Below are 22,147 nucleotides of genomic sequence, written 5' to 3'. Positions count from 1 at the left end.
CACAGAGGATCCCCCTACCAACCGGCATACAGTATAGCCAGATCCTCTCATCTGATGTTGCAACCATTGTGATGTGCTGCTCTGTTGGCCATCATCCATTGGCCCCTCAACAGTGGGCCCACTTACAGACATTTATCTCATTGGATTAGATAGGATTACCTCGGCGTATCCACGGCCATTGTAGATAGTTGCTATGACGAAGTCCAGAACCATTACCAGTTCTGGCAATATGTTCACATGTAGGTATCTGAGGTCTCACAGTAGCACAGTGCCAGGGGCCCTGCCCTACATGTATATAAAGCTCATGAGGATCTAAGGGAGGACCTTAGATTCATTATCCTATTGTATGCAGCCTAAACAGCCAATTCACCCCCTAGTTGTGAGCATAAGGCTAAGGGCCCTTTGAGCCCCTTTTCCAGACTGCATACCACTGCGTGCGTCCTCAGCCTAGCCCTTGTGGCAGGCTTTTTATGTAGGATCATTTGTGCAGGTCACAAAAGCAGACTTGCCCTTAATTGGATTAAGTGCTTTGGTGCTTTGTAACAGATGTATACCAACAGTTGGGCATCCAGGGAAATTCTTCCACTGCCTACCACCCTCAGACGGATGGGCAGACTGAACGGATGAACCAGGAAATAGAGACCTACTTGAGAAATATATACTTCCTATAGACAGGACGACTGGCCATCCAAGCTACCCCTTGCTATGTTCGCATACTGAAACCATAGACAAGCCAGCACCGGTTATACCCCATTCTACCTTATGCACGGATACCATCCCTACATGGGAGTCAAAACCAGGAAAGATCCCCGCAACCAATTGGCCGAAGAATGGACGAAGGAGATAGAGGAACTTTCCAAAGATGCAACTAATCACCTTACCAAAGCAAAAGGTATAATGAAGAAGTACCATGATGGCAAATACCTGGACCATGCAGCCTATACCAAGGGCGATCTGGTACTATTAGAAGGAACTAATATTACAACTACTCGACCAAGCAAGAAGCTGGACGATAAACGTTACGGACCATTTTGTATAGTAGAAAAGGTCAGAAAGTCGGCCTTCAGACTCAAGCTACCACCTGCTTGGCGCCATATACACCCTGTCTTCCACAAATCCTTATTAATACCATATCGCCCTGTGCAATTTAGCGCACAAAAAGACGATACTACTATACCCGTTCCGGAAGGCAAATTCCCCACCATTAGCCAAATCTTGAACAGTAAAAAGTCCAAGACTGGACTACTATACCTGGTCAAATGGAAAGGGAAGGATGACACCGAGAATACTTGGATACCCCGCTCTACAATAGCAAAGGATTACATCCTACTACTTAATAACTTCCATAAGCTACACCCCAAGGCGTCCAAACTGCCTAATCTCCTTACTATACTCGGTGGTCAAAAGATCCGTGCTCAAGAAGACAAGAAAAGCGACGATGAACCAGATAGTAAGAGAGGAAGGATGACAGAGAAAGAGGAAGAAGAGTGGAAGGAAAAGATCTACTGGGATCATAAAATGATATAATGATATAAGTGCAAGTTCCAAGCCCATGTCGTACTTCACATACCCCTCGATACCCCAATCAGCCTAAACATAGGGCTGCCTGAGAAGTTTGACATCGTATGCATCTGGCTAGTGAGCCCGGACCACTATGTCCACACGGTCCTGTTCGTCGGAACACCCAGGTCACATAACCATCTATTTGTATACCCAGTCAATGCCCAGTGGATCGTAGAAGAAGGAAAGGTCCAGTGCCCAGAACGCACTCATGGCTATTATTATCTCGACGATGAACCAATACCCTGGCAACGCATGCACTTCAAGGATACCTCAGTGAAGGAAGAGGACATCTCCACTTATACCACATATGACCCAGAACGTACTTGGACATTGATATCAAAAGATAAATGGAGCCTGCAAGCCATACACCCACGCATCTACGACTAAAATTCAAGCCTCGTGAGGACACTTCGGCCTGGAGGGGGGGTACCGTCACAGTTTTTCCATGCCACAAGCCTCGAGCGCCCACGGACCATTATTTATCCACCCAGTTACCATATATAGAATGTACCACTACGTCCCCACGTGTATATCTTAGTATACCCATGCCACTTGGACATTCCTCAGACATGTACCAGTCACGTGACCCTACGTCATAGTGACATCATAGGCCTGGACTCCATAGACACTCCTAGGCTTAGATGGACTCCACTAGGCCTGAGCATGTCATAGCACGCCATAATGATGTATTAGTACAAATCTAGGGTACGCAGGGTCTTACACCCAGTACCAGGGGTCTTACCCCACTTGTATATATACTGGCTCGAGCTGAGGCCTACCCCTCAGTTTCGAGTTGGTCTTACTAGAGAACCCTGACGGGTTAGGCGAGAGCAGATCCAGGAGTTCCTCAGATCCTTCACAGGATGGCGATGGTGTTTTGAACGTTGCGTTTAAACCCGTCTTGCTTTAGTCGATTCCTCGCCTTAGTATTTGCATTCATGAGTATCCTCAAATACGTGGGCTCCCTAAAAATTAGATTTCGGAGAGGTTTTGGCCGCCGAGAGAAAACAAACTGCGAGGTTCCGAAATGATGCATCAGGGAACCAGTGATAGTACGTAACTACGGCGGCGCATAATCACCTGCCCGGGCAGGCGGCGTCAGTAATAAGTATAGAAAGAGCTAATCCAATCATGGTATTCTCAAGGTGTGTTCATTCAACAGATGTTCGAGAGCTGGCCAACACTCGAGCTTGGCCATATTTTTATTCCTCGCAGGGTTATAACAGCCACGAAACGAGCCTATCGATGTCTTCTTTCTATAGCCCGCAGGACCACGCAAGCCTTGTGAGTGCAGCATTGCAGATACTTTCGTGAGACCCTCTGCTTCAATCTTACACACATTTTCTTTTGCTCCGTCAGTGCGAAAAAAATAGTCTTCCCGACAATCAGCCCGCATCGCGCCATCTTGTACCTGATCTTCTCAGAGTATGTCTCACAATTCCATCTGGAAGACTATGTATATCACCCTGGAACATTTCACATCAAGCCCTTACCCCAAGGCCCTGGATACTACGCATGGATTGTCATATCGCATGTCTGTTCTCATTGGCGTACCGTGGCGATTGACGAACCGACGTTGTGGGGCCGCATATTGTTGCAACCGTCGCAACGGATCGAAGCCATGTCGGAATCCATCAAAACGATGCTCATGCGATCAAAATGGGCAGTGCTCGATGTGACTATGGACTTTCGAGGGTTCAGCGGCATGTGCTTTGAGCAGCGAAATATAACCTCGGTGCTGGCAGAGCTGCGACGGATCAAGGCACTGCGCATTCACGGAGATGCGGGGCAATCCCTGAACGTGGTGTACTACGCAGCAGCACCTCCGGAACTTATTTCGCGTGAAGCCCCGAACTTGCGAACAGTTGAAATTGATAGTGTCGGCTGGAACCATCGCATGGAACGATTCAGCCTGCCCTATGATCCATTTCATCTCACCGGAGAGTGGGTGCATAACCTGCAGAGCATCGAGATCATGTCATCGGGCGGTAGCTTTCCTTGGGGTCATCCATATTCATTCTCCGGACTAAGGCACCTGAAGCTGGGTCCAGATGCTTGGTGTAAATCCGCTCGAGAAGATGTGCTACGTATCTTAGGGCAGTTGCCTCTACTGGAAACGCTCAGCCTGCGGCTGCGCGGCCGACAGAATGAGCTATCATCGACAGGACCTGCCACATCTTATCAATCACCCACTGTCTCCCTGCGCAAGCTTCAATGAATCCTGCTCGCCGGTATTGATGAAACCTGCATGGACTTCCTGGAACATCTTTCTATCCCTCCGCAGGCCATCATCTCGCTCAAGCTTTTCAGCTATCGAGAAACAGGCTCAGACCACTGGATAAGGAGTATCTCTACGAAGCTCGAAAGCATCATGCTACCAATATCGATGGTTATTTGGAGAAACACGGAGTTCAGTTCGCATTTTAGGCTCCACCGACGACCCGTACTCTTCCCGCTCCTCTGAAGGGCCCGCTAAGGTGCATTACAACTCGACATGACGTCTCAAGGATTTGATCTGCATATGTGGGAGACATTCTGGTCCTTTCTATCGGTCTTACAAGTCAAGGTACTCGATCTATCAAACCTTCATCCCTCTCTGTTCCAAACTTCCACTTTGGCAGCTTCCATTATATGAGGGACGTCGAGACCCTACGGTTGCACTGCTTTGATAATAAACTCGTGCAAGCATTATTAGGCCAAACAGAAGGCACCACGCCCGAAAGATTCATCTTTCCTCGGCTTCGTGTCCTCATGATGGACAGGGTGCGCTTCGGAGACCAGATGGACTACAAGTCACAGACCTCGAGCGAGGCTTTTCGTGCCGTAGCAGACTGCTTGATCCAGCGTCACCGAAACAACGTAGCCATCAATGACCTTATTCTCACAAAATGCATCAATCTGGGCGAACATGCGGTGGCAATATTCAGGGAACTCGTGCCGACGGTATTTTGGGACGGCAATGTCAACTCAGAGGATGTAAAATTCGGATTGCCAAGACCGCCAAGGTAAATGCACAAATGCTTTGAACTGATGAGATCTTTCTGACTCGTAGTCAGTCAAAGACATGGGCGTCGAGGATAGCTTTCAAAGTCAACATCAAGATTGGCGTAATGATCACGCATCCTGTCCTCACGAATCGCATCCATTTGGGCGAAAAGAGACTTGAAAGGCTCGTTCCTAGAGTCTAGTGGGATGCAAATTTTGTCCTATAAACATCCGATGTTTCGATTTGCATATTGGTCAGTGATCGACGAAACAGGCGACCTCATTCAAACGACCACGACGACATCCGAGCCAATTCCCTGTGTCTCGACTATCGGCGAAATTCAACATGTATATATGATACACTGCGTGTTAGCAATTGGATAGTTTTCTTCAATTTCAATGCAGGACTGCAGAGTCGACGAAGGTGCATGTAGAGGTACTGATTTCGAGATAAAGCCGATCTTCTTGATTAAGTCATCGTAGCAAGATGCGCCCAATATACAAGTCATGCAATCTCAGAGCTAGTTGAGGAGGCCGTTCAGGCCTCGCCAAACACTTCAAGTGCATCCTCGAGGATCCCTCCTTCATCGCCGTTAGCATGTCCATTTATCGAAGCAGGTGGCTGCAACGAGTCGTCCACCTCTCCTTCTGCATCTGCATCAACGCGTGATAGCAGATACATAGGATCCATAACCTCTGCCAGAGCCTCCTCCCGTTCTGCCTCTTCCTCGGCACTCATTGGAATGTGCGTGACCTTGATGACATCCCATTTGTCGAGATATGCCTCATACGCCTGATGACGATGACTATCAGTTTATAGAGAGTGCGCATACAAAGAGCGCGACGAACGTTGACACGTTTCTTCTTGAGTAGCATCTTGCGCTCAATGTTCTTATAGTACGCGCCTTTCGGCCGATGCTTCTTGGGCTTCGTGTCATCCGCACCAGCTTCGCCCAAAGCTCCTGCCCCATCATCCACAACGAGCAGGAACTCGTTCGGCACTTCCTGCTCGACTTTGACGGTCTCGTAGTCACGCACGAAGTGGAATGGCGTCGGCTGTATACATGATATAGTTGCGCCAGATTAGAACAATCGCGACGGATGAAGCAAATGACGAACCTCCTCTTCTTCTATATCATCTGGTGTCTGTGTCAACCGCTTCTCCTTGAACTCGATGGCAGCTTCATCTTCCTTTGTCAAATAATATGCTAGGAAGTGATCACCGTCTGATTCCATAGGACGCAAGATCGCACAGTTTAAGCGTGGGTCATCGACCTGTTATTAGCAGAGTAGTCAGATGCCACTTCTTGTCCGAACATTGGGACACGTACGTCAGGTGGCCGCTCCCCAGGCCGCTCTGAGAACCTGAAGAGATCGTACGCATTTGCCCAGATATCTGCATCAGGGAAGATCTCGTATGATTCGACTGCAGTAACATCGGGCTTGTTTGGATGCTTGAGCGTGGTAAGGTCAAAGTCCTCCGTCGCCGTGAATGAGGACTCAATATCGCGAATCTGTGCAGACCGCGAGATGTCAACTGGAACGTCCATGTTGCGTTTCCTGGATTCCATAATCGTCAGGCTTTCGTAAGGTGTACTTTCGTCGAGAACGTACGGCTCTTGCGAAAGCATGGAACGCGTAACGCCCTCCCGACTGAGATACTCCGTTTTCCGCAGCCATGGGACATGAGGCATCGATGATAATGTTGCAGAGGCACTGATCCCTTGCGCTCCGAAGAGAGTGCTCATATATGGCCCGGACGTGGATGGGTCGCCGAGCAGGAGCTGGTCCTTTGGGTCGAGCGGCGGTGTGTTATTGGGATCAGGATTCAGTCCTGCAAGAATTTATCAGTCAGAACACACAATGGCGCAAGTGCGTCCAACAACAAGAAAGCAGGTGTGATGACCGTTAAGTCGCGATGGTTCCACTACGAGCGAATCCCGAATGCACCTGGTAAGCTAAAAAGCCTACAACCTCGTCCTCCTTTGCGGTTACCGGTTGTACCAGGTTGCCCTTATGCGTGCATGGAGCCGACGCCGTCTCTGGCGGCCGCAGATGACCATCGTATGGACATGACCTAACTATCTGCTCTTGAACACGCACCGGAGTCGTCACCATTCTCCTCCCACAAGCACTCCCACCGCGACAGATCAAGAGGCATTCCGAGGTCGCCATCAACAATCATGGGAAGAGGCGTGTCGGCTGCTATGTCGTCCAAGAATTCGGGACGCGCATATCGCATAGGGTCGGTAGGCATGTCCAAGATTTTTGGAGGACATGGTGGTGCAGGCAGCGGATTCGAGTAGCGGACTCGAATGATTAGGTCGAGCTTGCTGGAGGACGATTGGTGATAGGGAATTCAAGCAAGGCGAAGGGAACTTACCTCTTTCTGGAACTCATGGTTAGGAATTCACCAGTTGACCGACCAGACGTTTCGCCTCTTAGCTTAGGAGAAAAAGCAGAGGATTCTAAGATGATGTTCTCGCGGCGAGCAGAAATAAGGCCAGAGCAGCGTTAGGAACACAAGCGTGCGTTGAATAGTAGACCTGAGCAGACGCAGCCACAGGAACAGGATAAAGGCGTCGTGGGAATAATCCAATCTCGGTTCACACGAATTATCTCATCTTATCAGATTAGCTCAGCTCATATAACACTGCCGATACGCAGTCGCGATCTGTGTCCCTCCATCATCATGGTCGAAGTCGCGCCTTTTGAGTATACCCAGTCTGACACAGTCGAGGTTTTGGCCGCTGCATCTGTCCAGGTCCCAGAGACATCGGTAGAAGGTGAGCTCACCGCGCTCCTTCCCGTTCTCGAATGCTAAGGACAAGAGATCACTAGACGCCACGGTTGAAGGAGACGACGAGCCCCAGAACTCACTTACCAGAAAGTTCACTGAGGACGAATGGAGCGGTGTAAGGGCACTTCGGGTCGGCATCCGCTCCTATCTATAACGCGTATGTGCACTGTTGACACGGTGGCATCTAGGAGGGGCTTCTAGACATCCTCGCGCAGGCGTACCCCGATCGGGAGGACCAAATGGTTTCCGTTACCCTCTGGGGTGTGAGCATCGACCCTGCTAAGACAAAGGATGCGCGTGTGAGCGTGCTCCTCGTAAAGTTCCTGCGTGCTCGGTGCGTTCTCGGTCGACGGGGTCGCCGCGAGTCAGCTCGCTGACGACACGATGGTTCAGGGACTTGAATGTGGACGAAGCCAAGAAGATGCTCATTGAGACGCTTCGGTGGAGGAAAGAGTTCAAGATTGAAGAGGCGATGGAAGAAAAGTTCCCAGAGGATACCTTCGCTCCACTGGGTCGGATGTATGGGCGCGACAAGGAGGGTCGCCCCGTTGTGTACGCTCGAATGCAGTCTAGACCTGTCTGTGCGACAATGAACACCGAACTTGCAGGTACAACCTATATGGCGCCAATAAAGACCTCGATGCCGTGTTTGGCGACGTCGAACGGTTTCTCCGGTACGTCCGCCGGCATTTGTCACGGTCAGCGGCTCACGTCATGTCGCGTCCCTTGCGCTGGTTCGATGCTATAGTTGGCGTGTCGCCTTTATGGAGAGGAGCATCGAGCTGCTCGACTTCGAGAACGTCGACCAAATGGTCCAGATACACGGTGTGACATCCTGCCAATCGTTTCACTCTCCGCTGCTCACTTCCAGGACTATTTGCAGATTACGACGGCGTTAGCATGATGTCGAGAACGCCTGGACAGAAGGCCGCTGCGTCCCGCGCATCTGCGCTTTTCCAGAACTATTATCCTGAGCTACTTGTACGTCTGCGCGCCTGGATAGTCTAAGCTATCATGTGAGTGCGCCTAATCTGACTTGAGTATTACCTGTACAGTTCCGCAAGTTCTTTGTTAATGTTCCTAGCTTGATGGCCTGGATCTTCTGGATGTTCAAGCCTTTCATCTCAGCTAAGACTTTAGAGAAGTTTAGCATGGTCGGGACTGGTCCCAAGACAATCGGCGTTGTCCTGCTGCCAGTCATCGAGGCGAAACAGCTGCCCAAACGTTACGGCGGAGAAGCAGATGACTTAGCCTGAGTTCCCCCCATTGCTTGCCGGACTGTAACATCATACTGCTCCTTGCTCTTCTTGACTAGCTTCTTGTAAAGACATACCCGTTAGCTCCGCTACCGCTTCTCACTACTCTCGCAAACACGTCTATGCCCGAGCTGTATTACATGAATTCTGACTAAATCACTATCACTGACGGGTCGTGACTTTAAAGAACAGACCCCGAGATCGCTTTATGTACTTAGCGACCCGGTTAAGATCATCAGGCTAAAGACACTGCCAGGCAAATAGATATCAACGGGAAGTACGGTAAGGCACAATGATACAGAATACAAAACTACATATACAGATATCTATGCACGATCCCCACGCAGCCGACGAGCCAAAGCCTACACCGACGTCAATACATGTGCAACGTCCCTCTAGAACAACAATGCACTCACCAAATCTTTTGGTTGGATTGTCACGCGCTTCGCATGGATAGCGGCGAGGTTGGTATCTTCAAAGAGCGACACGAGGTACGCTTCCGAAGCTTCTTGGAGGGCCATGACGGCGGATGATTGGAAACGGAGGTCGGTCTAGAGATCGTTAGGCTGTGAGAAGGAGTGGTAGCTCGGCGTGCATACCTTGAAGTCCTGCGCAATCTCACGGACAAGACGTTGGAAGGGCAGCTTGCGGATGAGAAGTTCGGTCGACTTCTGATAGCGACGGATTTCACGGAGAGCGACAGTTCCAGGACGGAACCGGTGAGGCTTCTTTACGCCACCAGTTGTGGCCTAGCGTGTAGAAGCATTGAACATCAGTTTCCTCCGTGACAGTAATGGGACTTACTGCGGCGGTTTTGCGGGCTTGTGATTTGGCAGCGAGCTGCTTACGAGGTGCCTTACCTATAAGAAGGACGAGGCGATCAACCACGGAAACACCTAGAAGCAGCAGCATCACATACCACCGGTGGACTTGCGAGCGGTCTGCTTGGTACGGGCCATGGTAGTTGAGGTTGGATATGTGTTGAGGTGGTGGTGTTAGCCGTAAAAATGATAAGTGCGGTTGAGGCGGAGTGGAGACTGGCAAGGCCCGGAGTGGGCCATTCTTATACAGGCGCGGCGCGGCGCGTCGCGATAAACAGCGTTGAAAGGTCACGTGCTGACGCGTTTAACCGCGTTCAACAAAATAAAGTTTGTTCCACGTGGAGGTCGGCCACCCCCCGCGTCGATATATAACAGCATCTACAAGGTCAAACGCCTTATTTACCTTTGTGCTGTTACTTCTATCATCAGCCACTGCGTTCTTACCTATCCCTCTAATAAACAACCGCGAATTTGCAGAGATGTCTGGCCGTGGAAAGGGTGGCAAGGTACGTCCTCCCATGCATTGCATCGAAAGGCGGAGCGCTAACTTGGGGATGTTCTTCGAATAGGGTCTCGGAAAGGGTGGTGCTAAGCGTCACCGCAAGATTCTCCGTGATAACATCCAAGGTATGCGGTGTCCTGTCCAACTTATGCCGTATATGTATCGACATTATTCCAGGGATTACGAAGCCCGCTATCCGTCGTCTGGCCCGTCGTGGTGGTGTGAAGCGTATCTCTGGCCTCATTTACGAGGAGACCCGAGGAGTGCTCAAGATCTTTTTGGAGAACGTGCGTCCTTTGTCCACCTGCCACTGCGAGAAACTAATCATCGTCACTCCAGGTTATCCGGGATTCTGTCACGTACACGGAACACGCGAAGCGGAAAACAGTGACTGCACTTGATGTTGTATATGCGTTGAAGCGGTCAGGACGCACGTTGTACGGGTTCGGTGCATAGATTGTTGGGAGCTGTTGGACTCGGTTTTTACTCGGTGTATTTTTATCTACTGTACAATAGTATTGTCAATTTCTACTCGTCTAGGCAGGGCTTCGTCTTCTTGATAAGAATTTGAAGTCCTCGGTGTTCGCAACCTTTCTGTGTTTGGGGGTTGCCATTGTAAGTAAACCCTGCGTAGTTCACCGCGAGTGTGTGTTCACGAACGCCGCTCGCAAACCGCAGCGTTCGGCGGATTCTCGTTATACGTCCGTGCCCTTGAATGTTCGCTGAAGTCGACTGCTGGTTTTCCTGTTGTGGGTGCGCATCAAGAGCATGCAACACGATAAGCAGTGAGCATGGTCTCTGCTTGTACGCCTGTAGGTGAAGAACGGTGTCCTCGCATTTCGCTGCAGACATAGTGCGTTTAGCCCGGCTGGGAAGTTGTACGACCCATTCTCCGTAATTTCTCCGCCTCTCTGGTATGTCGGGATAAATACCTCCCGTATCGCTTTCTGATCGCTCGCAGAATTGCCATCATGTCGTCCGCAGTCGCATAATTCGGCCATTCAAACGTTCAGTTTCAAAAACAAATCCTCAGCAGCTGCTGTCCAACATCCTCTTCGCGTGATATATCTATATCTTCTGCATTTCTGCAGGGTTTCTCGACCCGCAATGTCTAGCATCTTCCCTAACGAAACGCTCTTCGCCATCTTCGAGAACCTCCCTCCCACCGCCCTCGTACAGGTCACCTGCGTCTCAAACAGATTCCGTGCGATCGCCGAGCGGATCCTTTATTCTAACATCGTTATATATGAAGGACTCTCGCTGTCGAACTCACGCCCCTACCCTTACAAGACACTGCGGTGCTGTGAGACGCTGCTGCGCTATGCAGACCTCTGCGAGGTGGTCAGAAGATTCCACATTCGGTGGCAGACCGATGACGGTCCGCGCCAGCAGTTCATACCCTTCGTCGAGCCAAGCCTCGTCAAACTCAATCAAGTGTTGCGCAGGCTGGGCCAGCTCGAAGTGCTCGAGCTGGCGTTTGGTCTCATCGGTGCGCAGATTAGCGCACAGAGCATTCTCCAGGGCTGTTCGTTCCCCTCCATGCACACCTTCGCAATGTGTGGGATCGGCCGCGGAAGTATCCCCGCAAAGTACCAGCCATACACCGCGTCTATTGACTCGTTCTTGGCTGTTACCCCATCCATACATCATCTCAGACTTTCTGACCATTACGATCCCATTCGCATCAGATCATTGGCCCTACCCGCCCTCTCCATATTCCGCGGTACCGCCGTCACAGCGGCGTCCATCCTCCCTGGGCGGTCCGTACAGTCCCTTGCTCTCGTAGGGCAGGACCACATCGAGAGGGAGCTTTTAGCCCATATTTCCCGCGGGAGCACACCCATCCGCCGACTCGATCTGAGTGGCATTTCCGTGACGCCGACGCTGCTGCGAGACATTTCGCAGCACCTCTCCCGTGTCGTATACCTGAAGGTCAGGTTCGCCTTCCGGCACACCCTGCATCACTCGTTCACGGGCATCGTGAGTGATTTCACCGCACGGCGCTGATCCACTCCTTTCAAGGCAATACTGACGACCTTGCCGGACCGTCTGCCTAGAGCATCCTGGCGGGATTGACTCCCGTCTTGGGCGCGTTCTCACAGCTGTACCAGCTCGACCTTTCGCCGACGCCCGTGTCGAATATGGGACTCGGGAACTCGCTCGAGGAAAGTTCGCTCTGCACAACGTGGGCACGTAGCTGCACCTCGCTTCGGCAGGTCATCTTTCCGTCCAAGACGGAGTGGTCGCTCTCGCCGGAGCAGATCTGGGTCCCGCATTCCACCCCGCGCTATACTCGGAGCTAGGGAGGCTAGGCCCTCAGTATGCCGCACTGAGGGCCCTGTGCGCGTGCGTGAGTCCGAGGTTGTGCTGAAGGGCTCGTGGGGAGTCAGGAAACTCCCTGGCTTGGCGTTCGCAGCAACAGTTTGAGACGGCGAATGGCACATGCGAGGAAGGCGTCGCGGAACTATGCGATGCATTCACGCAGCCATGTGCGCCGCAGATGCCAGGACATTGACAGGTCACAGAACCCTACATACTTATCCGAATTCTTCCTGGGATTAGGCTGGGAGGGACTAGCTTGAACGATATTTGTATATATTCTCAGTGTGCACACCTGATAGAATGGACTTTTATGCTCACCTAATCCGAGCCGTCGGCTGCAGAGCTACTATATGAACTGTTATAGGAACGGAGTAATGTACGCTTTTCCAACTACAGTGTGATCCAATACAAAGGTCCATTGGTATTGAGCGCAGCTCATTTGAATACCGTGGGACGAACAGCGAAATAGCGACCTAAAACCCCATTTACGGCAAGGGATACACTGAAGAAGAGGGTATAATGTAAACGCTTCGATTTAAAAGCAAACAGAAGGCAGAACAGCACAGAGAATACAGACGCAGTTAGATAACCTTCGCCTCGTTCTCATTCTCGTCTACGAAGATGTCGGTATAATGTTCCAGGATCGACTCAATAGCCTGAGCATAACGTCAGCCGGATATTTGGTAGGCCTTTTGAAACGGACATGCATCATACCTTGTTCTGTAGAGATGCGTCAGCCATGCCGTTGATTTGCCCATTCAAGTCTGGCGCCCTTTGGCCGAATAATGTTGGCCCGAAGACGATAGCTAAGTTCTGAATTGACATCGCGTTTTCGTCTTCATGCTGGACAACCCTGCAGACCACGTAATGAGAATGCATTCGAGAAGAGACATGGAGTCACTCACTTGTGGAGGTGTCCCATGAGGTACTTCAGGGTGGAGTAGTTCGGGTCCGGGAGGTCATTCACTCGTTCATGCAGGCGTATCTGCCGTAATCGCTCGTTCTCGTTTCCTGGAAACGAGATCAGCCAAAGAAGCATCCAAGAACAATTCACTCACTTGCCGCTTCGAGAAAGGCATGATGCAAGCTAGACGTAAGCAAGGGGTCTGGTAGTTCCCGCAGCCACAACTTGAGCACACTCGTGACATTGCTGATGTCCGAGGACCACTCCTCCGCATCAAGGTTCACAGAATCCAGATCTGCTTCGACGTCGGAAAGATCAGAACATGGGAACATTTAACCATCCGCGGGATTATCCCATACCTCGGTCCAGCCGCTCTTTCAACTTCGCAACCCTGCTCATCGTCCCGCCTATCCTATACACGCCCGTAGTTTCCAAACCATACTTCTCGATGGCCTCGCAGCACTTTGTCATGATAGGTGGCACCTCTACATCGTCCCGCGCCATCTGCTCCGCCAGGTCGACGCCAAACGTTGGCCGGCCCTTGTCAGTAATCTGGGGATGTGCCATACTCGGCGAGCTTGTTGCATGCGGTCCAACTGCTGCGATCGGCGGAAGCTATCGTCGGAGGCACTTGCGTGAGCCCATGGGAGCGCATGACGATGCGGAAACGTACGAAGCCTTCGTCGCGCGGGCCGTCCCGGCGCGGGCCTTTGGCGTTGGAGCCTCCATGCGCAAATGCGTAGTTCTGCATGTATGTCTTGAAATCGGTGCGATTGTCAATGGAGTCAAGCGCTCCCTTGAGACCAGGTGCACCTATGATCGGAATTCTCTGTCAATCTTACTGTGGAGGTTGTGAGAGAAGGAGTACCGTTATCGTCGACCGCAGTCAACGTTGTTCCATCACTCATTACTATGCTCTCACAAAGGAAGGCATAACGAGATAGATGATACTGTGTCCCGAGATCAAGTTCGTCTACGTATTCTTTGAGGGACTGACCATCGCCACATTGGCATCAGCACAGCACGGCTCAAGCTCAAGGGGAAAATAGTTACTCTTAACAGGCGTGGGTACTGGAAGTTGAAGTACTCTTGTCGAATAACCTGCGCGTCCATGACTGACTTCCGATAAGTGTCCGACTCCTTGGACATGCGGGCGCGTATGTCATCCTCCTGCCTTTGAAGCTGACTTTGAAGTTAGCCGTCTGTCAGTCTTAGAAAGAGATACCTATACATTTCCTGGATTCCTCCCTTTAAGGAGCAGGCCGCCCTTCGCCACGGCTTTCCCGATGGCTCTCTTTCCACCTCCACTGACGCCAACAGGCGTCCTACCTTGCACCGGCGTGTCTCTGTATGGCTCACCCTCCTTCTGTAACAGAAGGCGCTCGAGCTCTTCTGCTGTGGTATCTACTCGGCTCTTGTATTTCTCCACCGCAGTTTCATGTTCTTGCAGAACTTTCTCGTATTTATTGGAGAGTTCTTTCACCTGCATTCATGAATTTACTCACTGTACCGCTATTTGCCGGAAGGGAAACACCCACATTCTTCCTGTTTGAGTCCACCTCTTTTGCGAGGGTCGTCAACTCCTGGCTCATCTCATGTAGCCGTTGTGCAAAACGTATTCGATTGTCAGCGATGTGCTCATGAGTCTTCATAGCTGACTGCCATGCAGCGACATATGTTCTATGCCGGTGTCAGCATGGTGCAACGCGATGTGCAAATATAGCCATGCACATACCCGGCCTTTCCTTCGTTCATAGAATAGGCATCGGATGTAGTTTTTGCCAATTTAAGCATATTACGGCCATACTCTTCTTCCAGGAGCGCACGTTTCTTGAAGAATGCGGCAGCTTCCTGTAGTGCATACGTCAGCGCTCGCCACAGGCCGAGGTTGTAGGCAAAGACGTGAGATAGAGAGAGTGGTCAGAGGCATCTTCTAGGTCGTCATTTACATCGACCAACGGCGAGGACAGGCCCTGCAACAGAGGCTGCAACTCTTTCCTCCAGAGAATGGAGTAGTCGCTGAAAACGTGGGCCTCGTACCATCTATGGACCAGCTATATGCTTGAAGAGGAAGTGATACATACTCGACAGGACACCATGCTCTGCTTAATTCGGTCAAGTAGTAATTGAATTCCACACTACGGAAGAAGTCAACACAACGTATAACATACACTGCATGTGCTCTCACATCCATGTCGCAGAGCGCCCTCAATATACTCTCATCGAAGCTCGGCTCCAGTAGTGCACTAGCCAAGGTTGAGGTGTCCGCAACTTCCGTAGTCGCATGCAGTGTACTGTCGCGCCATTTGGAAGTAGACGGCCTTGCATGCGATTCCCCGCTGGACCGAGGTGGGCTTGATTTTGTCGGCGTCGGCGGCGCAGCACCGTTTACGTCCAAAGACTCGAGCGAACCGACTGCATGGCCATGCGGTGTCCGACCGTAGGAACTGCTGTGGTGATGTGAGGAGTGATGAGTGTCGGAATCAGCGTTGTCCCAAGACGAAGTCGAATGTCGCTCCTCGCTCATGGTCGCTGTGAAGAGCGAGTGTACCGACAGACACGAGTCCGAGAGCAATGAGACCAAGTACTGGACACTTGTGGTACGTGGTAAATGACCTTACATAAGCGCCCATCACACATCTCTCAGTCCGAGATGGCAACCAATCGTGCGCATATCATTCGGGTACCATCAACATCTTCGCACAAAGCGTTCGCGACGTATCCTTGATGGATTGCCGATGAGGAACAGATTCGCCGCAATGATGTTCGCTTCTCTCCCGATAGAAGCGGAATTTAACACGCATCTGATGTATTAGAAAGTCGAGTTGGACACTCCTTCAGCCTACCACGGAAGCAGCAATGCCCGACTCAAAAAGCGCATCAGAACAGAGTTGCTTTAGAATCATTCAACACTATTCTGAATCGTCACCACGATCCGACCCATATTTCGATAGGCTCTCCTCCAGCACCAGGCTTTTCTCCTACCTTCTCAAACGTTATGCCCACATCTCGAGCCATATCCCACAGCGTTCGTTCAGCAGGATCGCGTTCCTTGTATCCCAAGAGTATCATGGGACGCTGTGTGGCAGCACTGGAAGATCTTGGTAAACTGCCGAGACTGACGAGAGTGCGGATCAGGGAAGGAAATGAGGCCGTATTATAGGTGACATCTGCCATCCTGCGGAGTAAATCTGTAAGTCTACCACGCCATACGCGCTGGTTTGCCAAACCTACACAATGACATCGAACCCGCTGTCTATGCAAGATATCTCCTCTGGTGCATCTTCAATGTCCCAATCGAGCACTACTGCTTGAGGTCGAGTGAAAGGTGAATTGAAAAGGCTTTCGTTCGCCCGGATGTTATGCTCCAGCAGGGGCATTGCCGAAGCTATGCACAGGTGAATATGAACGCTTATTCCGTACAAGGTAATTGCAGCTCACGAAGATCAGTTGTGATGACGCATCCTTGAGTCGGCAGCGGCACAACAGAGCGCAATGTGCCCAAAGTCAACGAAACAATCCCAGTCCCTGCACCTGCATTCAAGCATCATTGACAATGAGCTGAGGTCGAGAAGTATTCCCATTACCCAATTCAATGATGTTTCCTGCAGCAGAGGAAAAGAGAAGACCTTTGAGCAGCGCTACGCGTTCAAATGAGGATTTTAGCGCAGATCCTTCACTGTGTAAGTCGACAATCCATGAACTCAAGCCGATACCGCTGTCCCATATTTTCTAGACAACCTTTAACACTGTCACATAATCTCGTGACAGAAGGAGCGCTCTCTCGGCATACCTTATCCAGGTCAAAGGACGTCTGTTCTGTAACGGTAATAAAAGCCTGTCCATCGCCACCGCCCAAGGGTATCCTATACAAACGCTCGATTTGTTCTTGTTTTCCGGTACTGCCGGCACCTGGTTTGCCCTTGTAAGAGCGCGAGCTGAAGTGTATAGGCATGGACAAGACAGGAAAGGGTCGTTCTCCGAGACTTAATGATGCCAAATCGACAACATGCGGATCTCCTCGTGCATGAGCAGTAAGAATGAGTCTGCACAGCCGTCCCTCTCTAACTCCAGGAGGCAGTGGCACGGGTATCTCTTTGTATGCGTTGCTTTCGCGCCAGATTGTTAGCTTCTGTGGTTTGGTTATGATTGGTAGGGAGTCAGTCTTTTCCCCGGGCTGTTTGTACGACCATGAATAAAAGATTTCTTGTGACTCCGCGAAGCGTTCGGTGCGCAAATCATTTGCGATTTGTGGTGTTATGGATATCGACCCTGAAGGAGAGACTTGCAAAGGTGGTGGTCGGAGGAAGGATATATAGTAGAACATAAAGTCTTTCTTCTTCCCAGGTTCACCCCGTGCCAGCAAGTACGATACCAGAGCATACCAGACCAGTGAGTACTTGAGTGCTAAGCGCTAAGCTTTTTGATAAGTGGACATATGGTCACGTGAGCCATCTTTTGACCGCGTCGCAGCCGAAGACAAGCCGAAGACTGTCGTGTCCCAGCCGCCTTTTAAGCTCGACCTCACTTTGCTAGCTATCGTCGCATGCGTCTGCAATGGTATTCTTTGCAAGACTACATCTTCCAATTTCAAGCGCAAATTTCTGAACTCTCTCTTTTGAAACAACCAAGAACCCTCGCGAGCCGCAGCGGCTGACCTACTTTCAAGTAACTTCAGAAGTTCCGAGCTTGGCGATCCCATCGAATCCTGTTTCATTTCGTCTTCATCGCTGTGAGGGTCCTATGCTGTGGCTACTTCGCTCCCATCGGCATCTATCTAAGGTGGCCCAGCAGAGTCGCTCCTTCTCGTTCACGCCAAATCCTAGGCTACTTCGATCACCAGCGAGACAAAGCCCCCGTATTGGGCATACGAAACGACCTTCACCAGAGCATGTCACTCAGACCGCGGAGACAAAGTTCTTCAGCGAGCAAGTCAATCCTCCATCTGCAAGAAACCAGATCCTGGTGAGTCTGACTTCTCTCACCATTAGCTATCTGCTGATTGGAGCCAACAGTTCTTCACCTTTGGATCGCTGTTTGTGTTTGGAGTGGCCGCTAGAGAGACGAACAATGATACATACTACTGGACGAAGCGCTTCTCTGACTCAAGTGTCGTATGGAGCTTCCGATCTCCTACAAATGGAGAGATGATGAGGGCGAGACACATGGAACTTGGCAAAGTAAAGTTGATATTCAGCACCTCAATGAGTAGCTCACCTAGAATATTAGACGTTACAATCCGGAGTGAGAAGATTGCAGGACTCTTTATCAGGATGGTCAGAATCCATCAGAAATACCGTCACTTATACCTACGCTCAAGTAGCCCAAGCATACTTGGATGTATCGGAGGGGAAGCGTATGTGTTACAATATCGCAGCGATCAACGGAGCTGTCTGGGTGGCCTGGCAAATCCCTCAGCTGCAGAAATTCATGATGAGGAGTTTTACACATAGCCCGCTGTCTGGCCTATCCTACACGATGTTGACAAGCACATTCAGGTGGACATATTGTCTATGTACCCACTTTTAAAGCACTTGAACTGATATCTCGATGTCCGTAGCCATCACAGCATCTTCCATCTTCTCTTCAATACCATAGCAATGACTGGTTTCGGTAAGCTCGCCAATGCATCACATTGTCTATGATTCAGACTGGTATCCTCAGGTTCTTCCGCCGCATACTATCTATCTCAAAGGCAGGAAGATGCTAACGATCTGCGTGAGTCCACGGGCCAGTGGCACTTCCTCGCATTCTTTGTTTCCGGTGCGCAGCATTTATTTCAGTGATGCACAACGACCTGACCGTGTCTGCACAGCGGGACTCTTCTCCTCCTTGGTGTCCCATTTCGTTGCTGCCCGTTTCACTTACCCACGTCTACTCATGAGTCTCACACGCGCCGCAAAGTCGTCAAGTCCCGCATCAAAGTCCGTGTCGACCACCTCTCATTCGGCTGCAATGGCCAGCGTGGAAAACATCTCCTCAGTGATCAAGCCATCGCTCGGTTCCTCCGGGGCGATCTATGCTGCGGTCACCTTGACGGCCATGGCATTTCCCGAGTCGCACGTTAAGCTGATATTCCCGCCAACACCCGACATTCCCATACAATATGGTGTTTTCGGCCTTATGGCGCTCGATGTGCTCGGTGTGCTGCGTGGCTGGAAGTGAGTAGTTCCTGGCGAGCGGCCTCCGTCTTGACTTATATTTGTCTGTCGTCTAGGCTCTTCGACCATTATGCACATCTAGGCGGTGCGTGCTTTGGCCTGTGGTACTATTCTTATGGCCCACAAGTATGGGAGTCTTTCCGGGAGCTCACCCTTGGCGGCCTGCCTCGTTCACTCCGGGAGTAATATTATAATTTTAATTTACAACGCGTGGCTTGCGAAGCCCGCGTGTAATAATCTCCACTCCTTCACGCGTTCGGCTGTGAAGATTCATTACTGGTGATGTTCTCGCAGCGGATCTCCTCGGTGAGAGATCAGAACGTGCCATCTGAAGCATTGAAGTGGGAAGCAGGAAATGTCACTTTGCAACGGCACTTCGCGACGACAAGTCAGCATGGGCGTGTCCGCCACGAAACGCATAGAGGACCATGGGTCCTTGTGGCCAGGGCGAGAGCGACTTGATGCAGCCACGGAGCGGCGGCCGCGGTTGCGACGAGAAGCTGTGCTGATGTCAGACTTGCTGTCGGGGAACCAAATTTGACTGTGTCCCCTTGGACAGCGTGTCTGTCTAGTACGTGCCCTCGACGGGGTCAGCGATGACGGAGCAAGCAGGAACAAAGAAGTCAGGCACGAGAACATGGCACTTAGAGCGATCCCCCAGGCTCTCACGACCATAAAAAAGGGCGTACAGAAGGACGCCCTACTTTAGATCACTAAAGAGATAATCGTCGGCCGGCGGGCCAGGCACATTAATGCCGACTTCGCACTCCATAATACACTATGTATAGTCTCTAAACACGACGAAGTAGTATCCGACTCGTCGGTGTGCGCGGACGGTCAGCTGCGCGCGAGCGTTCTCGTAATGAACGCAAGGGGCAAGGGGAGCATCAGCACCCCAGAAACGTCCGCGGGAATCCGGAAGTGGCCATACTGACCGTGTACAACTTACTGCGGGGATCTTCTGTGAGCCATCGGTAAACATGCGAGTGTATTGATAGATCTGCTCGACAAGTCTCGGTTTATGAGGGCGGTTGTTTACTAGCTAGTATTTGGGAGAAAAATATTCTCATTGCGATTCAGTTTCGTGTATCGGTGAGCATTAGCAATACAAAGGTTCACCCATCGTAAGGGTCGCAAAGAAGAAACGCATCTTTTCCGCTGAAGCGCGGGATACACAGAGAGCATGTAGCATTTTTCCGACTCATCACCATCTCCAAGTTGGCGGTAGAAGCATCCTTGCCGAGAAAATCCACTCACAGCTGGTACACGAGGTGGTACAATGCAACAGACTTTGACGAAGCGGCAAGCATGCTCGTGGATAGTGTGAGAGAGACGGAACGAGACCCAAAACATCAAACTTGTCGGCCACCGCCGTAGAGCCTGGACAAATAGCAGAAATGTCGAGGAGAAGCCTCAATCGACCACATTGCTGACACCGCAAGGCGAAAGAAGCAGCACCGTGGCGGCAAAAAGTGACTCGTTCATGACGATATCAAAGTCCACAGATTGGAGGTAGGCAATTATGAACCCACGCTGCTTGATGTTCATCTTATGGGGTTGGATAGCCGCTCATATGACTTGATTGCCATTCATTGAACTAAGAGCGCAGCTATAGAGCGGATATTTACATTGAATGAGCTTGATGAGCGTTTGATGACCATCCCACTAAACCCAATTACTCGGAGAAAGATCTCACCTATGATATTCTCAGCGCCGGCGAGGCGGCCGCGTGGGGAGGCAATGAGCGATGAGCGCTGTGTTTGAACCGCAGAAAGCGCGCGGGCAATCCGAAGACTTAGCGAAGGCCGCCACTGGCTGCTCGAAATGCTTGAGACAACATTATCCAGGACCGCCAACGGGAGAAGAGAACTCGCGCGCGTCGAGACTTATACTTGTCCACCGTCGATCCGGAAAGAGCTCCTTTCAGCGCGTCGCTGACTGGTCTTTTCTCCCGCGCGAGGCTTCTGCAATTAACGAGTGTGCAAGATCCGGCTCGGATGGGAATCTCTTGTACTCGAGCCGGCGGGAGAAGCAAGAAGCGCCTGCGTGCATCTGTTGATTTGGGCATACGGGGAGCGAGGTGGGTTTTAGCGTGAGCAAGCTTGGAGATACGGACCCTGCGGGGATCTGCGAGGCCAAGAGAACGTATTGGACGGCTAAACTGCGATCTCTTGGAGGTAATGGGAGAATATTTATTCGCTGGAGAGATTCTGGAGATTGACCACGTTTTAAAGCGCTCCCATGCGTCGACCCTGGAGAAGTGATGAGAAGACGTGAAGAGGATATGGTTGGATGATTTTCCGTGGCATAAACAGTTTGGTATGTCTTTCATGCCATGGAGGTGACTTTCACAACACTAACTGGTTCTAAGGCCTAGCCTACCGCTTCTCTTGCTGCGGACGGACAGAATTCGGCTACTTCCTGCTAGCGGACTCCTTCGACCATGAGCTTACTAGCTTTTCTCGAGCGATAGACTCACATGCGGTGATGATGCAGCCGCTAGGAATGCGAGTTGAAGGAAAACAGCTTCACCTGTGAGAGTGAATGCGTTATGCGGTCTCATAGCGGAGCAATGCAGCCCAATACAGCCTGAGTAAATCTTTAGGCCTTGCTGGACCGTCATCGTCGACATACACTCACTGTATGGTGCGTTTACCCCCAACGAAGTTGTCATCATCACTCCTCCGCTGAAACGCTCACTGGCATGATGCTGAGACAGACATATCTAGGCGGCGGCGGCGGCGGAGTGGTTTCAGAGAATTGACAGCCAGGAGACTTCTTCAACCGGAGGGGTGAATAAAAGACTCTGAGCCTCTCGCTCGCCGGAGGATAA

At 51.0% G+C, this 22,147-nt stretch overlaps 12 protein-coding genes across 12 annotated transcripts; 6 read left to right on the top strand and 6 right to left on the bottom strand.

Annotated features, from left to right (window-relative positions):
* Positions 1-2,694: 2,694 nt before the first annotated feature.
* LAESUDRAFT_713538 (uncharacterized protein) lies at positions 2,695-3,781 on the top strand (the record flags this gene model as incomplete). Its single annotated transcript, XM_040906978.1, has 3 exons — positions 2,695-2,708; positions 2,779-2,847; positions 2,923-3,781. 3 exons carry the CDS (start codon positions 2,695-2,697, stop codon positions 3,779-3,781), a joined length of 942 nt encoding a protein of 313 aa, XP_040765169.1.
* A 536-nt stretch (positions 3,782-4,317) lies between these two features.
* On the top strand, positions 4,318-4,751 carry LAESUDRAFT_713537 (uncharacterized protein; the record flags this gene model as incomplete). The annotated part of the gene is made up of 2 exons (XM_040906977.1): positions 4,318-4,568; positions 4,616-4,751. 2 exons carry the CDS (start codon positions 4,318-4,320, stop codon positions 4,749-4,751), a joined length of 387 nt encoding a protein of 128 aa, XP_040765168.1.
* Positions 4,752-4,880: 129 nt separating this feature from the next.
* On the bottom strand, positions 4,881-7,085 carry LAESUDRAFT_724896 (uncharacterized protein). Its single transcript, XM_040908714.1, has 7 exons — positions 6,932-7,085; positions 6,652-6,881; positions 6,163-6,382; positions 5,880-6,108; positions 5,668-5,823; positions 5,398-5,604; positions 4,881-5,341 (listed from the first exon to the last, which is right to left on the bottom strand). The coding sequence occupies exons 1-7, from the start codon at positions 6,946-6,948 to the stop codon at positions 5,087-5,089; spliced, it is 1,314 nt and encodes a 437-aa protein (XP_040765167.1). The 5' UTR covers positions 6,949-7,085; the 3' UTR covers positions 4,881-5,086.
* A 125-nt stretch (positions 7,086-7,210) lies between these two features.
* Positions 7,211-8,604, top strand: LAESUDRAFT_812087 (CRAL/TRIO domain-containing protein; the record flags this gene model as incomplete). Its single annotated transcript, XM_040914378.1, has 8 exons — positions 7,211-7,334; positions 7,390-7,478; positions 7,537-7,682; positions 7,742-7,900; positions 7,957-8,022; positions 8,097-8,173; positions 8,232-8,329; positions 8,404-8,604. The coding sequence occupies exons 1-8, from the start codon at positions 7,241-7,243 to the stop codon at positions 8,602-8,604; spliced, it is 930 nt and encodes a 309-aa protein (XP_040765166.1). The 5' UTR covers positions 7,211-7,240.
* A 255-nt stretch (positions 8,605-8,859) lies between these two features.
* Positions 8,860-9,904, bottom strand: LAESUDRAFT_698730 (histone-fold-containing protein). The gene is made up of 6 exons (XM_040906354.1): positions 9,870-9,904; positions 9,524-9,819; positions 9,409-9,464; positions 9,204-9,353; positions 9,021-9,155; positions 8,860-8,966 (listed from the first exon to the last, which is right to left on the bottom strand). The coding sequence occupies exons 2-6, from the start codon at positions 9,561-9,563 to the stop codon at positions 8,931-8,933; spliced, it is 417 nt and encodes a 138-aa protein (XP_040765165.1). The 5' UTR covers positions 9,564-9,819; positions 9,870-9,904; the 3' UTR covers positions 8,860-8,930.
* A 90-nt stretch (positions 9,905-9,994) lies between these two features.
* Positions 9,995-10,383, top strand: LAESUDRAFT_651216 (histone-fold-containing protein; the record flags this gene model as incomplete). Its single annotated transcript, XM_040904295.1, has 3 exons — positions 9,995-10,052; positions 10,105-10,214; positions 10,267-10,383. Coding segments are annotated over 3 exons (285 nt in total), but the record flags the coding sequence as incomplete, so codon positions are not given.
* LAESUDRAFT_109983 (uncharacterized protein) lies at positions 10,314-10,841 on the bottom strand. The gene has a single exon (XM_040901200.1). The coding sequence runs from the start codon at positions 10,777-10,779 to the stop codon at positions 10,456-10,458; it is 324 nt and encodes a 107-aa protein (XP_040765163.1). The 5' UTR covers positions 10,780-10,841; the 3' UTR covers positions 10,314-10,455.
* Positions 10,689-12,564, top strand: LAESUDRAFT_724891 (uncharacterized protein). Its single transcript, XM_040908713.1, has 4 exons — positions 10,689-10,712; positions 10,776-10,841; positions 10,889-11,907; positions 11,985-12,564. The coding sequence occupies exons 3-4, from the start codon at positions 11,035-11,037 to the stop codon at positions 12,228-12,230; spliced, it is 1,119 nt and encodes a 372-aa protein (XP_040765162.1). The 5' UTR covers positions 10,689-10,712; positions 10,776-10,841; positions 10,889-11,034; the 3' UTR covers positions 12,231-12,564.
* Positions 12,565-12,830: 266 nt separating this feature from the next.
* LAESUDRAFT_651337 (RhoGAP-domain-containing protein) lies at positions 12,831-15,680 on the bottom strand (the record flags this gene model as incomplete). Its single annotated transcript, XM_040904300.1, has 13 exons — positions 12,831-12,905; positions 12,964-13,102; positions 13,155-13,260; positions 13,308-13,451; positions 13,513-13,768; positions 13,827-13,966; positions 14,022-14,145; positions 14,207-14,335; positions 14,385-14,636; positions 14,692-14,833; positions 14,889-15,004; positions 15,238-15,291; positions 15,342-15,680. 13 exons carry the CDS (start codon positions 15,678-15,680, stop codon positions 12,831-12,833), a joined length of 2,016 nt encoding a protein of 671 aa, XP_040765161.1.
* Positions 15,681-15,949: 269 nt separating this feature from the next.
* Positions 15,950-17,534, bottom strand: LAESUDRAFT_742889 (uncharacterized protein). Its single transcript, XM_040911219.1, has 5 exons — positions 16,947-17,534; positions 16,741-16,885; positions 16,595-16,687; positions 16,388-16,541; positions 15,950-16,331 (listed from the first exon to the last, which is right to left on the bottom strand). The coding sequence occupies exons 1-5, from the start codon at positions 17,478-17,480 to the stop codon at positions 16,079-16,081; spliced, it is 1,179 nt and encodes a 392-aa protein (XP_040765160.1). The 5' UTR covers positions 17,481-17,534; the 3' UTR covers positions 15,950-16,078.
* A 129-nt stretch (positions 17,535-17,663) lies between these two features.
* Positions 17,664-19,726, top strand: LAESUDRAFT_677856 (uncharacterized protein). The gene is made up of 7 exons (XM_040905672.1): positions 17,664-18,118; positions 18,169-18,333; positions 18,383-18,651; positions 18,714-18,766; positions 18,818-18,916; positions 18,969-19,314; positions 19,371-19,726. The coding sequence occupies exons 1-7, from the start codon at positions 17,897-17,899 to the stop codon at positions 19,498-19,500; spliced, it is 1,284 nt and encodes a 427-aa protein (XP_040765159.1). The 5' UTR covers positions 17,664-17,896; the 3' UTR covers positions 19,501-19,726.
* Positions 19,322-20,095, bottom strand: LAESUDRAFT_109954 (uncharacterized protein). Its single transcript, XM_040901199.1, has one exon. The coding sequence runs from the start codon at positions 19,987-19,989 to the stop codon at positions 19,588-19,590; it is 402 nt and encodes a 133-aa protein (XP_040765158.1). The 5' UTR covers positions 19,990-20,095; the 3' UTR covers positions 19,322-19,587.
* Positions 20,096-22,147: the final 2,052 nt, after the last annotated feature.

This window comes from Laetiporus sulphureus (genome assembly GCF_001632365.1).
Source record: "Laetiporus sulphureus 93-53 unplaced genomic scaffold LAESUscaffold_15, whole genome shotgun sequence".
Lineage (NCBI taxonomy): Eukaryota > Fungi > Basidiomycota > Agaricomycetes > Polyporales > Laetiporaceae > Laetiporus > Laetiporus sulphureus.
Note: the sequence above shows the minus strand (reverse complement) of the source record. Positions and strands in the feature narration are given on the sequence as shown.

Bases quoted from the DNA above. Each gene is read 5' to 3' on its own strand.
- LAESUDRAFT_724896 (XM_040908714.1), bottom strand. The intron at 6,383-6,651 runs GTGCGTGTTCAA...AAATTCTTGCAG, and splicing joins GGAGAATGGTGACGACTCCG to GACTGAATCCTGATCCCAAT. The intron at 5,605-5,667 runs GTTCGTCATTTG...TCATGTATACAG, and splicing joins ATGATATAGAAGAAGAGGAG to CCGACGCCATTCCACTTCGT.
- LAESUDRAFT_698730 (XM_040906354.1), bottom strand. From the start codon at position 9,563: ATGGCCCGTACCAAGCAGACCGCTCGCAAGTCCACCGGTG. The intron at 9,156-9,203 runs GTATGCACGCCG...AACGATCTCTAG, and splicing joins AGATTGCGCAGGACTTCAAG to ACCGACCTCCGTTTCCAATC. The intron at 8,967-9,020 runs GTGAGTGCATTG...ACGTCGGTGTAG, and splicing joins CAATCCAACCAAAAGATTTG to GCTTTGGCTCGTCGGCTGCG.
- LAESUDRAFT_109983 (XM_040901200.1), bottom strand. From the start codon at position 10,779: ATGTCTGCAGCGAAATGCGAGGACACCGTTCTTCACCTACAGGCGTAC.
- LAESUDRAFT_724891 (XM_040908713.1), top strand. From the start codon at position 11,035: ATGTCTAGCATCTTCCCTAACGAAACGCTCTTCGCCATCTTCGAGAAC. The intron at 11,908-11,984 runs GTGAGTGATTTC...CCGTCTGCCTAG, and splicing joins ATCACTCGTTCACGGGCATC to AGCATCCTGGCGGGATTGAC.
- LAESUDRAFT_742889 (XM_040911219.1), bottom strand. From the start codon at position 17,480: ATGTTCTACTATATATCCTTCCTCCGACCACCACCTTTGCAAGTCTCT. The intron at 16,688-16,740 runs GTAATGGGAATA...GCTTGAATGCAG, and splicing joins AGGAAACATCATTGAATTGG to GTGCAGGGACTGGGATTGTT. The intron at 16,332-16,387 runs GTAGGTTTGGCA...TTTACTCCGCAG, and splicing joins AGCGGGTTCGATGTCATTGT to GATGGCAGATGTCACCTATA.
- LAESUDRAFT_677856 (XM_040905672.1), top strand. From the start codon at position 17,897: ATGCTGTGGCTACTTCGCTCCCATCGGCATCTATCTAAGGTGGCCCAG. The intron at 18,917-18,968 runs GTGCGCAGCATT...GTGTCTGCACAG, and splicing joins CCTCGCATTCTTTGTTTCCG to CGGGACTCTTCTCCTCCTTG. The intron at 19,315-19,370 runs GTGAGTAGTTCC...TCTGTCGTCTAG, and splicing joins GGTGTGCTGCGTGGCTGGAA to GCTCTTCGACCATTATGCAC.
- LAESUDRAFT_109954 (XM_040901199.1), bottom strand. From the start codon at position 19,989: ATGGTCGTGAGAGCCTGGGGGATCGCTCTAAGTGCCATGTTCTCGTGC.